The sequence below is a fragment of the Oryzias latipes genome (assembly GCF_053564925.1).
Source record: "Oryzias latipes strain Hd-rR chromosome 1 unlocalized genomic scaffold, Olatipes_Hd-rR_3.1 chr1_Y".
In the NCBI taxonomy this organism is placed as follows: Eukaryota; Metazoa; Chordata; class Actinopteri; order Beloniformes; family Adrianichthyidae; genus Oryzias; species Oryzias latipes.
This window is the reverse complement of record NW_027616335.1, coordinates 6,524,672-6,538,168: the sequence shown is the minus strand read 5'-3', so window position 1 is coordinate 6,538,168 and position 13,497 is coordinate 6,524,672. Positions and strand designations below refer to the sequence as shown.

The window sequence follows — 13,497 nt, the reverse complement described above, 5'->3', positions numbered from 1 at the left end:
GTGCGATAGATCCCGCCCACTTTCACTGATTGATAGACAGACTTATTCTGATGAAAAAGATCTCCATGAAATAAATAAGTCATTCTGAAAAACAGCAATGTGAAATAAAAACAAAGATACTTTGGAAAATATTGATTTTGAAATCTGAGCTTCTAAAAAAATGATTATTTTAAAATGCTGTTTTAAAGCAATGAACAGGTTTTTAAAGCAAAATGAAATATATTGAACAATATAATGGCTAATTTAAAATCTGTGTGCAGGTTTTTCACAATTTCATGATCTTTTTATATATTTATGAGAGATTTTTTGGTTGATTGTGTATCTGCATGAGTTCATATTTATTTATTTAATTAAGAACAAAATAGGACTCCATAGTCCCTGACATTGCTGTCCACTGTGTCATTTTGGGATAACAGTCTCTTTAAAAAACCTGCTAATGTTTTAATATACATCACAACCAGCATTTTGTCTTTCTTCACTGGAGACTAAACCAGTGGCTATTTGCAGAGTAAATATTTACACTTTTGTTTAGTAATTTTAATCATATTACCATAGGTGTGTAGTCAGATGTTGTCAAGCTTAACATATCCACCCTGTTATGTTGAAATATCTTTTAATAAAAAAGCCTTTCCTGAATTCAAAATATGAGGGAAACAGTACACAGTCTGCTTGCGAACTGAATCATGTAGCTAAGTGAAGATCCACAATGTACTCAATAAATGCTAACATTAACCAAAAATGTCCCACCCTGTCAGTGTCCACCCTGTCAGCAAGCCTTATAACAGGGTGGACATGGTTCAGGACAGGAAGGACATTTTGATAGTTTATTGCAACAAGCTGATAATGTCACATTACAACAGCTCCTACTGACATTGTATAACAATAACAGTTTATATCAGTAAAGGTTGCTTACTGATACAATGAAGAATTTATATATGAGATAAGCAACATTTCATACACCTCTTTTTGCCGTCTCAAACCCTTTTGGGTAGTATCACAGTGAAAAGGGAGACAACTACAGAGTATGACTTCAACACAGATTTCCAAGAGAGGCTACTCCATTTTAGCTGTCATGTTTCCAACATGAAGTGGCAGTTTGATGCCTACAGGAAGCTCAGTTGCAGCTTGACGTAAAACGAGTCCCTCTTGCATTTAGATTTTAGCAAAAATTACTCATGCAAGTTCAGTGAAGCTATACAATCTGCATTTTGGCGGTTCACAAGCCCATGCTTGGTGAACAACCACCACTCATCTTCTGCTCCATATCACCCCCAAGAAGGCATGACCCTGTCGTCATCTGGGCCCACCTTGATTCAGTTCTGAAGATGCTGAGAGAACGACACCCACTAATCAGCATACTTCATTTTTTTTTAGCGATGGGCTTGCAAAGCAGTAAAGAAAAAAAAAATGGAATTTCTTCGCTCAACAGCACCCTACAACTATGGGTTAAAACAAATAACATGGATATTGAGAGAGAGAGGACTGAGGTGCAACAGCTGCCATAAAAGGCACAAAATAAGTTTCAGACAGATCTGATTATTTGGAAAGTCAAAATAAAATCCAATTGAAATCAGGTCTAAATGGGTGATTGCCATATGTGTACAAAGAAAACTCCTAGTTTCCACAGTCATTTCACTTCTCACTGATTGTGTCCCACCTGGAGATGTCCCTAAATACATACGTTTTTTGTCATTTGCATTTTTGTTTTTTGGCCGAATGTGTTAAAAAAAAGAATTACTGTCTCTTTAGAAGTCTATTGAGTTGATAAATACACTTCAAATTTTAGATTTCTTTTAAAGAAAAATGTCTTCTTTGTTAAAACAGAAAATATATGTTATGAAATAACGAAAGGTCTTTTTTTATTTTTCCTTAGAGCTATATGTTTATTTTTTGCACCTGTTTTTCATTTTAAACACATTTGTGATCTATTTCAATGCTAACGCACAGAAGAGAGAGGAAGTCCCGCCCACTCAGACTGAGAAAGACTCTGATTGGCTGCAGCAAATGTCGCTTTAACATCGGCCATGTCTGTTGTGGAAACTGCGGGTCAGATGGAAGTCCGTGGGTTTGGATCACGGGGTGGATTCATGTCACGGTAAGAACCTCCGCGAGAGAACTGCGGGTCTCTTCTGGCCAGCTACGGGCTCTGACTGTGCCCCCCCCCCCCTTTTTTCTGCGGGATCAGCGCAATGCTCCCATCGAGGCGCTAAATGAACTGACAGTGCGTTTCTTTGCTGACCATCATCATCATCATCATCATCATCATCATCATTACACTAAAGGGTGTTTCCTCCAGAGACCTGTCAAACAATACCGAGGCTTCGATGTGATCCGTTCCTGGCGCGAGGACCAGAGCAGATCCTTCCAGATGATCTCGGGAAAGCATTTCAAGGCTCACGAGGTGAGCTGCTGCATCAAGTACTTCATCTTCGGATTCAACATTATATTCTGGGTAAGTCTCTTGTTTTGGGTCTTCGGGGCCTCGTTAAGCATAAACTCGACGTTACTTTCTTTTTCTTTTTCTTAAATCAATGGGTTTTTGTTTTCCTAATGGTCATTTTTCCTAATCCACCCAACATCCATCCATCCACAATGACACTCCTCGGCTTTTGTTGTGGGAGCAGGCCGGAGAAAACGGCTGTCATTGGATTTGATCGTTCGTGGGAAACCTGCGAAGGAAAACAAACGCCTCCTGTCCTGTCGTGCGTGGGGAGCGTTTCACTGCGGGGCCTTCAGCTGTCAGCAGCTTTAAACCCACCTGGCGGCGTGTTGTTTTAGCTGATCAGCGTTTCTGCTTCAGTCATCATTCCATTCATAGCTTCCCCCCCTTCTTTTGGTAAATGGAAGAAGGCCTGTCAAATAAACAGAGTTGAGGATATTATTTATATTCCTACGATCCAATCAGATCGATCTGTCTAAAACAATTTAATAACTAAATCGACCTAAACCATCAGAAATGCTTTTAAAATTGAAATTAATCGATACTAGAAAATACCATTTAGATTGAGACACATAGGTTTATTTTACTGTAACTTTAAAAATCACAGTAGACAACACACGTGATGACAGCAAAAACTGATCAAGCCATCATTCCAGTCCAATGTGTGGAAACACTTTGAATGTTCAAATTCTGTTCTGTTTGGGTGTGGAAAAACAAGTGGATTGAACTTCAGGAAACTAAAATGTGAATGGATTTGCCATTAATTCTTGCTTAACCCTTGTGCTATCCTAGGCACTTTAACATTGGGAGTTGGGTCATCTAGACCCACTATACAGTGCGCTGAACCTTTTTTCTTAAATGATTTGTTATCTTCACTGGTGTCCATGTACACGGTAGGGAGAACACGTCAAAGTAAGGGGTGGGGGGGGGTCATCTAAGATAGCACAAGGGTTACTTGTACCCATATTTAATTTAAAGCTAAATATCTTCCACGAAATGTGGGAAAACTTCACCTGCACTGTTCAGTACCCAGGTATTTTTTTCTGAGTCACACTGACTGAGGTTTTAGCTAAATATGTCCTGAGTCCATTTTAGGTCAGTCAATCGGATCATTCAAAATGAATAATTATGAACTATGAATTGTATCGGAAACCAACTAATGATGATATAAATCAAATTGTTGTTAAAATGGATTCTTACACCTTTAATACATACATTTTCTTTTTCATGTAAAAATATTCGCGCCTTAGAAATTGAAAGTTTCTTAACATACAAAAAAAAAGTGATAAATTGTAAATGAGCTTAGCTGTCTCGAAGCATTTACGGAGAAAAACTTAAGTAGATTTGAATAAGATTATATAGATAGATAGATAGATAGATAGATAGATAGATAGATAGATAGATAGATAGATAGATAGATAGATAGATAATTTTAGGTATTGGAAGCCTTTATTAATTGCTGGGAGTGGTTGTTCCGGTTTCTGTAATTATTTGAAAATGCTTTCTCATGTTTTAGAGTCCTCCATGTTCTGCTAATAGACAGGAAATATGGAGCATTGCCTGGAAACTTTGAGGCTGTTCCCCATATGTTATGGTGGGATGAATTCATGCTGCATAATAACGCGGCTGTCCTTGTCTCTTCTTCTCTGTCAGTTCCTCGGTGTGGCGTTCCTTGGCATTGGATTGTGGGCATGGAGTGAAAAGGTGGGCAGGGCACATCTGTTGTTGTTTAGTTGTCTTCTCTTTCACACCTGCACTTAACCAGCATGCCGTAGGGTTCCTGCCGTAGGGTTCCTTCTAATTCATGCATGTCCGTCTTCGTTGAATGCCAGAGAGCCTTTCCAGAGTCAGACAGGAATGTCATGTTTTCCGTGGAAACAATGGACTCTAAGCGTATGTGACACCGTTCATGCATTCATTTGCTGTCTCATAACAGGACTCAGACTTTACTGAACTTTACCAATTTTAAAAATGATCTTATTTCTTACAGATGTGATCATGAATGTTGTGAAAACTTTAGTCAGCTATTGATGTCTTTCTTGCAAAAAATAAATAAATAATATTAATTCAAAAACATAGATATCTTAGCTTTTTTGGTAATTCCAATTTTTTATCCTGATAATTATATCTTTTTGTGTTTTAATTTTTGGACAAAAGGGGAATCAGATATTTTGCTTTTCTGATTTTGTAAAGAGACACAAAATTCCTTCATGTTTGTTGGTGATTTCAACATGTTCTTGCAACATTTTAAGATAAAAATTGTGTGTTCTGAGTATTTCTTTATTTAAATTGTTGGTTATCAGGACCAGACAAAAAAAAGTGCTGTTTGAAAAAGCTTGTAGTTATTATGTAAAATCTATAACTAGCAGGCCACAAGCTCCCTGCTCCACACTATTCTGATGCATCGACTTGCAGACAAATAGATCCATGTACATCTTTGTTTTCCTCGTCTGAGAACTATTAAGATTTATTTGAACCATGTTGAGACTTGCTGTAACTCCAGAAGAGGTTAAAAAAATAGTTTATTTTAATTATTTGTCAGTCATTTGAACCTAAATTCCTCAAACTGATGCCAGAATTAAAATGATAGAAAATATGATCCCCTTTCTTCAACCACAACACACCCCCCCTCCCCAATTTCTCCAAGTTGTACTATACACTCATCAACACACACATTGTTTAACTGCAGCCAACACTCTTTTGACTGTTTAAAAACGTCAGAACATAACTCAGCATAGTATTTGGATTGGAGGGAAGTGCAGGAAACTTTGTTTTATTTACTTTATAACAATTTATTAAAAAATGTTACTTTTTCTCTCTGATTCCTCTGTCTGTTCAGTTTAAAGCAACATTCTAATGACTAATTTCTTTTTGCAACCACTAGGATACAAAACGATTGTAGGAGGAGGTAACTCATGAATTGAAGACATCAGTTTTATCAGATTTAGGACAGTGGTAGAATTTTCAAAGAAGGGACCAACACAAACCTCAGAGGAACCTCAGACACCCACAGCTGCATACTGTGAAAAAACAACAGTGGAATTTTATAGCATGTCATTACTTTTTAACCACTTTAGCCTTTTTTCTTCCCTTCCTTACCAGGGTGTTCTCTCTAACATCTCTTCCATTACTGATCTGGGGGGCTTCGACCCCGTCTGGCTCTTCCTCGTGGTGGGTGGTGTCATGTTCATCCTCGGTTTTGCCGGTTGTATAGGAGCGTTACGGGAAAACTCATTTCTGCTCAAGTTTGTATGTTCCTCTCTGGTTTCATATTTTTCGGCAATGTTTTCTGATGGAAACTGTAGATTTCTGATATTTCTGGTATTTTATTATTTTTTTTTTTTAGTTCTCCGTCTTCTTGGGTATCATCTTCTTTCTGGAGCTGACTGCTGGAGTCCTTGCTTTTGTTTTCAAAGACTGGATCAAGGATCAGCTGAACTTTTTCATCAACAACAACATCCGAGCTTACAGAGACGACATTGATTTGCAAAACCTTATTGACTTCACCCAGGAATACGTGAGAGCAGTTTCTTCATTCTTTTGGTTGATTTAAGTCTAATATTTGCAGGTTTCTTCTGTTTGGTATTCCGCATGTACTGATTTACATGCAAGTTTCTCTTCGACGTTGCAGTGGGAGTGCTGTGGGGCTTTCGGAGCTGATGACTGGAATTTGAACATCTACTTTAACTGCACCGACTCAAATCCAAGCCGTGAGAAATGCGGAGTGCCGTTTTCCTGCTGCACCAAAGATCCAGCGGTACGCCTTTGTGCTGCACTGGAGGCCCATTTCTACTAACTTGCTGAGTTGCTACATTTCCAGAGCGCTGCTAGCTGCACAGGACGTTGTCTTTCTGGTGACAGATATCCTTCTTATCTCCAAAAGGCAGCCTGACGTTGTCAACTGTCACGGCTGGCGTCCAAGACGCAGAGTTTTCAGTGTTTAGTCCTCCTTTACTCTGCCAGCACAGCAAAGCCTGAAGGCGGAAGGGAAAAGACCCTGAAGAAAATGTTTTGGCAGAAAAAAATACTGCCTTTCATTGTAAAACTCAGAAGAAAAACAATTATTTCTAATGAGAGTTGCCGTGAGAATTCTACTGATAAGCTGAGAACATCCTGTTCCACGGAGGTCATGCTCTGACAGAAAAAAAAGGAAAAAAACATATTTTAATTAAAAAAAACTGTTTAAGTCGCACACTAACCATGTCAATCTTCATTTTATGGCTGCTTATGTTTCTTCTGCATATAAACCATTTCAAATAGATTTTTTACACGGAAATGAAATCTTTTAGCAAGTGACAGAATCCAAAACTGATTAAAAATTATAGTGTACAACATAATTTCATTAGATTTTAATGGTTTTCTTGACCAATTTACCAGATTAAAGTCCTTTGTTTTTTTAAACAAATCACCTTGGTTTTATTTTAATAAAGAAAAAAGATATATTTCATATTTCTGATTTTTTAGTGTAATTTTCCACTTAATATGATCATATTCTGAAAAGGTTTCCTTTGCAGGAGGATGTCATCAACACTCAGTGTGGATACGACATCCGCGCAAAAACAGTGAGTGATAAAGTCAATTCTAGAAATACAAGATAGGCTTTCATCAGACACGTTACCATGGGTCTAAAGGAGTCATATTGACGCACTTCAGCATACTTTGCCTATAAGGCTGTCGGCTAGACTGCATGATGTCATCCGTTACACCCCCGTTGCAGAGGGGTTTCCAGCTCCTCACTTTCCAAAACACAGCAGCTGCCTGCATTGGTACTTTGGGATTGCTCATGCAGCAGCAATGTGACACTAATTGAACCCCCTCCCCCCATCATTCTCTTTGGCCAGTCTCCACTGTACCATATGTAAGAACAAACTCTTCACTTTCAGTAAGTATGAAGTTTTTTTTATGGGGCCATACAACAAATGACTTTAGAAGAGACCTCAGTGTGAAAAAGGGAAGCGTTCATTAAACATGCGAGGCATGACTGGTTGTTGAAGTCTTGAATTTTTCTGTCAGGACTCGGAGCAGAGGACCTTCATTTACATAAAAGGCTGTGTTCCCCAGTTTGAGAAATGGCTTCAGGACAACCTGACCGTGGTGGCAGGCATCTTTATTGGAATTGCATTACTACAGGTAATACTGGTGTACTAGCTGGCATTTCTTCTCCTCTAATACTTAAAATGCCCCTAATATATCTGATTTCTATCTGGTTTTAGATCTTCGGCATATGTTTGGCACAGAATCTTGTGAGCGACATTGATGCTGTGAGAGAGAGTTGGTATGTGATAATTATTTATTTTCACAAACTCTGTTTTATTTAGAAACTAAGCAATAATGTATCAGTGACCCTGTAATGCCATAAGCATCAGAATGTTCTGTTAAAAAAATTAAATTGCATTATTTTCAGTTCAGAATTTATTTTTCTGCCTCTATGCCTTATTTTTGCTTTCAAATGATGATATAATGTTACAAAGTGACGAGCGAAAAACTTAAAAGCTCCTAATTGATTACTGATCAACAGGAACTTGCTTGTCGTTTGAAATACTCCAAAGTTAATTTTTGTGAGTTTAAACAAAGTCTTTAGGCCTAAGCCTACGACCAGGTTGTTAGTTTCTGGCCAAACTCACACTGGAATTGTCTGCCAGACCCTTTTGTTGTGTGGAAAATTCCAATGACGCCTAATATTTTCATTTTTTGACTCTTACACTGCACTGTCGAGAGCAGGGTAGACTAGAAACATTTTATAACCCATGCTTGTTTTAGGAAATGTGATTTAAGAAAACCAGCTAGCTAATAATCATGCACTGCTAAGGGCCTTTCTTCGATCCTGCACAACCTTTTTCAACAAGATCTTTTCTAAATCTGTAATGAACTGGAGGTTGATCCAGGTTGCGTTATGCCTTTACAGACAGCTGGGATGGATTGATTTTTGCAAATAGTTGTTTGGGTTTGCTTGATACATTTACATAACTTACACACTTCTCTTTGGTCATAAAGCAAATTATCTCAATAAATGAACTGTAGTTCAGCCCAAATAACACATTGTGAAGAGGGTGTTAGTTTTACAAACCGAGTCCCAGGTTTTTGGCCACAGTATTCACTACTGAAGTAAATGAAAACATCCAGGCGACGCAATATTATGCATTTGTTCTGTCTGTGCAATTAGGTATGTAACACAATAAAAAAAAAAGTGGATTCAAACACTGTGGGTTGCATCTAATAGTGATGTCATAGGTTCCAAGTTCAGATCCAACTCTGGTAGATGCACATTACTCACCCATGGTGCAATCTTGATTAGTTATCAGACTTATAGAGTGTTGGTGGGAATAGATAACCTGGCAGCTAAACTCATTCACCATCAGAAATGATTTCCTTGATGACACCATGAACACGTCACTACAGTCGGCTGATGGCATTAAGGATTAGCTAACTGGCTTTTAGCAAAGTTTTCAGAAAAAAGTCAAGTCCGTAAAAATATTTTAAAAAGATGGGTTTGACTTCAGTAGTACAACGGAGCAGTTTTACACACTTGGAAAATAAAATATATCTGCATATCTGTCCCTTCACTTCATGCTCCGGCAGATTTCCTCATTCTAAACCCATGAATCCGATTTGGCAGCTTTTAAAGTGGATGCGAGGATACTGAGTTTTAAAACATCCTTTTTGAGAGAGAGGTCATTGAGGTCCCGTTACCTTCACACTGCCAAATGACAAATATGCCAATAGACCTTGAGAAGGTAAAAAATAAGGTAGATATTTGGAGATAATGATTATTAAGGTTACTTCATCCTTAAAGCTTCTTAATGGTTTCTACAAATAAAAAAAGAGAAAATCTTTTCTAGGAATCAACCACTGATGACTGATTTTATTAGCCCAATACATTACTTATTTAGAAATGTACGGGTTCTATTGACGGATCCATCCATTCATCTTTAGTCCCCCTAAGTTGCTTTCAGGATCAAAGAGCCAGCTACTATTGGGCAAAGTCCATTGACAGATAAATCAGTTAGTTTGTTAATATTCAAGAAAATAATGGGTTTAACACAAAGTATGGTGGCAAATTTACTGGAGCTTTACAGGCAGGCGTGAATGTTTTTGGTTAACTAAAGAAAAAAAGACAGGAGGTTAAAAAGTATATCTTTGTTTGAAAGGGGGCGCCATCCATATGTCACTATCAAATTGGAGTCCCTGATTGGTCAAAGTTCAACTAGTTTAACATTTAACGCCCAATAAATGGCCATGCGTTTTGTTAAAACATACGTAAAAGCTTGTGGAGTCAAGCGTGAACCCAAGAGTTTTAAACACGGAAGCCCTAAACGCGGATTTTTAAACACACGTACATTGCCTTTTTATTGGAAATGGCTGCTTGAACGCACATTGGCGGTGATGAATCAGTTGCCCATCCATCCATCCATCCATCCATCCATCCATCCATCCATCCATCCATCCATCCATCCATCCATCCATCCATCCATCCATCCATCCATCCATCCATCCATCCATCCATCCATCCATCCATCCATCCATCCAAACCCTATTGGAGTCACAGGGATGCTGGTGCCTATCCTAGCCATTGTTGGGGAAAGGCATGATGCAGCCTGGATGGTTTACTCGTCCATAAATTTCACATGACCGAACAAAATCTAATCCACATTCCTGATTTGATCACATTCTTTTGCCCCATTCTGCTCCTTATAGGTACCCATTGTTAATCATTCTCTTTCTTTGTGCAGTTTATACACCTAAGACCTTAACAAACCTTTGGTCAGCAAAGTGGATGTAATAAGGTAAGAAATAACAGATCTTATATTCAACCAGCATTTTAACCAACCAGCAAACTTATTGGATCTGTGAGCTAAGGTTTTTTTTTTACCCACAGAACTTTGTGCAGTCTGGATGTCAGCATTGAGAGACAAAAAGAAAAGTAAATCATATGTATATAGAAATTAAATAAGAACTTATAGAGATTTTCCTGAAGAAGTGCAACCTCTGAACATGAAGTGTAGCTCTGATATGTTATAATATAAACAAATGCAGTTCAATTCGTCACAGTTCCACAGCTCTGATGGTAGCAGCTGTGTGGAGGAATGAAGGCGTTGTGCTGCGTTACACATGAGTGTTAGCTTTATAAGTCTTCACAGCTGCACTTTAAACAGCTGCATGAAAGGATTGTGTCCAAACGCAAAGAAAATTCTGGAAATGCACTGAACGCCTTTTGTGCACTGATGAGACATCGGTTCACTCAAAAGAATTCCATGAAGTGTTTTACAGGTTTTGTTTAATGTATTCGAGTGAACTGACTGATAAGCACTTTGTTGGCTGCTTAAATATGCTTTCCCTAAAGCTATGAAGCATTCAGTTAAGATTCAATAACGCGTTTGTTTATAATGTAGAATTTAAAGGGCGGTCTGTCAGAAACAAAAAAAAATCAAATACACTGATGTTGCATGTACAGAAAATACCAACTTAAGCACTTTAATCAAAAGCAGGAGATAAACCTCACAGCGGTCATTCATCTTTGCTTATTACTGGCTATTTTACATGGTCAGAAACAGTTTTGAAGGTGGCATCTCCTAAAAATTATTTGATTTCTAAATATTTATCATGTTTGACCAAAAGCAGCTCTGTAAAAAAAGGAATCTGGTGCCATGCCTTATCGGTTATATCAGCAACTTTTGCATCTGTACCTTTTATTGGCTTTCAAAATGCAAGTTGTTACTGGATACAAGTGATTTTCAGCAGCATGTTGACTCCTCTTAATGACACTGAAGTGAGTGTACAGTTAATGTAAAGCCTTCTTACATGCAGTACTTGAAAGCAGAGCACACCGGCTCTGCCACCAGCAGTTTTTGTTGATGCAAACATTGCCATGAGACTGTATCATGAAGCTTCTTCCTTGTATTTTTACCTTACCAGTCAGTGTATTTTCTGGTTTCTCACACAGATGGATGGTAAAATCTCAGCAGGTTTCACAGATTTTCTCCTTATGTTGAATACTTTAGAATTGTGAGCTCTACAAGGCAGATTGTGTCAGATGTTCTCTTTCTATAGCAGATTCACATGATTGTGTTGACTTACTACACTCTTTATCTCCATCTAGTGCCAAGTTTGTGATTTCCTACATAGTATTATAAGTCCTTCTTTTTGTATTATGTGCTTGTTATTCCTGTAAAGAACTGGTTGGAGATGTAAATATGCAGACTCTGAATAAATTTGGTGCTTTGTATACTTTTGGTCTGTTTTTTTTTTTTAAAGAATTGATTTAAAAAAATGTGGCTTTATGAACTGTTTATCCAGCTTTTTTTACATTTATGCGTAGCAATAAAGCAAACTAAGACATAAAGCCAGGCTTTGAATTCATGGTTCTCTAATAACCCTTGTGCTATCTTATGGAGTCCAGATTACCCCTAAGAAAAAGAAAACACTTCCAAATTATTCGTAAACACACACTCTTCCTGTAATGCACTGACAATTTTCAATTGAAATCTACACAGTGTGCACGCTGCGTTATCGGAAAAATTGTGAAGCAACCTTTGCTCAGTCGCTTTTGTGTTTTCTTTTTAATTCAGAATAGCGTCCTTGTTAATAAAAATATTGTTATACACACACTTTGATACTTGTCTCCAGAGTTCGCTGATAATTTAAAATTTCCCTTTGAAAATTATTAAATATATTATCAAATTAACTAAAATGAATCCTTGGGCAGTTCTTAATAGACGTACCTGAGTTTAAAATACCTCAAATTTGCTTGTAAAATGCAAGTTTTTTTTATTGTTGATGCTAATCGTTAAGACATAAAAAAGAATTTTTCACAAATGCTTTTCTGATGTCTGTAAATAAAACTTTCTAATTATCTTAATTGTGTTAATCATAATGTAAGATGTATGAAGTATCAGAGAAATGGTTAATTTGTTTTTAAATGGTGTATACTTATATAGTGCTTTACTGACTTTTCAGAAGGCCCAAAGCTCTTTACAGTCCCACTCCCATTCACCCATGCACACACACTTTCACACTGACGAACACTAGCGCTAACTTATAACCACCAGGAGCAATGTAGGGTTCAGTGTGTTGCCCATGGACACCTTGACTCATCGGATTGCAGACTGGGAACCGAACCTGCAGTCTTCCGATCAGAGGTCGACCGCTCTACCTTTGCCCCACGGCCGCCCCAAAAAGCTCACATTGTCTTCACTACCCTTTGAAATCCACTGTATTTTCCAGGCTGCTGGAGGTATAGCTCTCTGAAGTCTTCACACAAAAAACTGATGGGAATTTCTATCAGATGATGAGATTTCTATGAGAGGGTCAGGAAACAAACACTGACACCTAGTGGCTGTTTGATCACATTCTTCCATGCAATAAACTGTGACTAATCAACATTTCTTTAAAAAAAAGTAGAATTATATTAAACAGGTTTTCTTTAATAAACAGCAGTGCTAAAATAATGCCTACTATGCATGACAACATCATTAATCACCCATTCATATTAATGTTTACTTGATAAGGTTGCAAAAATATTATAGTATAGTATTCACGTGTTTTTTTAAACTGTCATAACTTAAAGCTTTATTGTATTTTCATTATGTGATGTACTTGTAATAAATAAATAATTTAGATAATAATTTGGGGTTGAGAGGTCACCAAGTCACAACCAAAGATGTACAGTATAAATGTTTGTGTTTGCTTGTGATACACTGTTAACAATAGTTAAAAATTCAAGATGCTTTTTAACAACAGAACTGGAAAGTTTTTTTTATTTATTTTTGACAATGTTAGTGATTTCCTCCAATCAGCACATGACAGACCGACCGTTTATCCGGAGAGGAAAGTGGGTGAAAGGTGCGTGACATGAGGACGTCTCTCTGCCAGCTGCTGGTAACTCCAAGACACGTTTAGATACATTATTGAACGATCAAAAACTGCTTCTCTCAAGTCTCATTGGAGTTTGTCAGACTAATAGTCACTTATTTCATTCCTCAAATGCCGGTTTGTCTGAAAGGATGAACTGAATTAATCAAAAAACACTGTTATGACACTATTGCAAGCAAACGCAGATG

At 37.6% G+C, this 13,497-nt stretch overlaps 1 protein-coding gene across 7 annotated transcripts; it reads left to right on the top strand.

Annotated features, from left to right (window-relative positions):
- Nucleotides 1-1,918: 1,918 nt before the first annotated feature.
- Nucleotides 1,919-11,663, top strand: LOC101171632 (tetraspanin-5). Of its 7 annotated transcripts, XM_004084296.5 has the most exons (12): nucleotides 1,919-2,095; nucleotides 2,186-2,221; nucleotides 2,297-2,452; nucleotides 4,094-4,144; nucleotides 5,543-5,689; nucleotides 5,787-5,957; nucleotides 6,072-6,197; nucleotides 6,955-7,002; nucleotides 7,454-7,570; nucleotides 7,654-7,715; nucleotides 10,171-10,224; nucleotides 10,317-11,663. In XM_004084296.5, the coding sequence occupies exons 1-11, from the start codon at nucleotides 1,934-1,936 to the stop codon at nucleotides 10,181-10,183; spliced, it is 1,089 nt and encodes a 362-aa protein (XP_004084344.3). In that variant the 5' UTR covers nucleotides 1,919-1,933; the 3' UTR covers nucleotides 10,184-10,224; nucleotides 10,317-11,663. The 7 variants fall into 7 exon arrangements, with proteins under 7 accessions (XP_004084344.3, XP_011490812.3, XP_078799620.1 ...); XM_011492510.4 differs by lacking the exon at nucleotides 2,186-2,221; XM_078943494.1 differs by having other exon boundaries at nucleotides 2,186-2,452.
- The last annotated feature ends 1,834 nt before the right edge of the window (nucleotides 11,664-13,497 follow it).

Excerpts from the sequence above, each read along its gene's own strand:
- LOC101171632 (XM_078943493.1), top strand. The coding sequence starts at position 1,934 with ATGCTAACGCACAGAAGAGAGAGGAAGTCCCGCCCACTCAGACTGAGA. Across the intron at positions 2,222-2,296 it reads AGGCGCTAAATGAACTGACA|AGACCTGTCAAACAATACCG; the intron begins GTGCGTTTCTTT and ends TGTTTCCTCCAG. Across the intron at positions 5,958-6,071 it reads TTGACTTCACCCAGGAATAC|TGGGAGTGCTGTGGGGCTTT; the intron begins GTGAGAGCAGTT and ends TCGACGTTGCAG.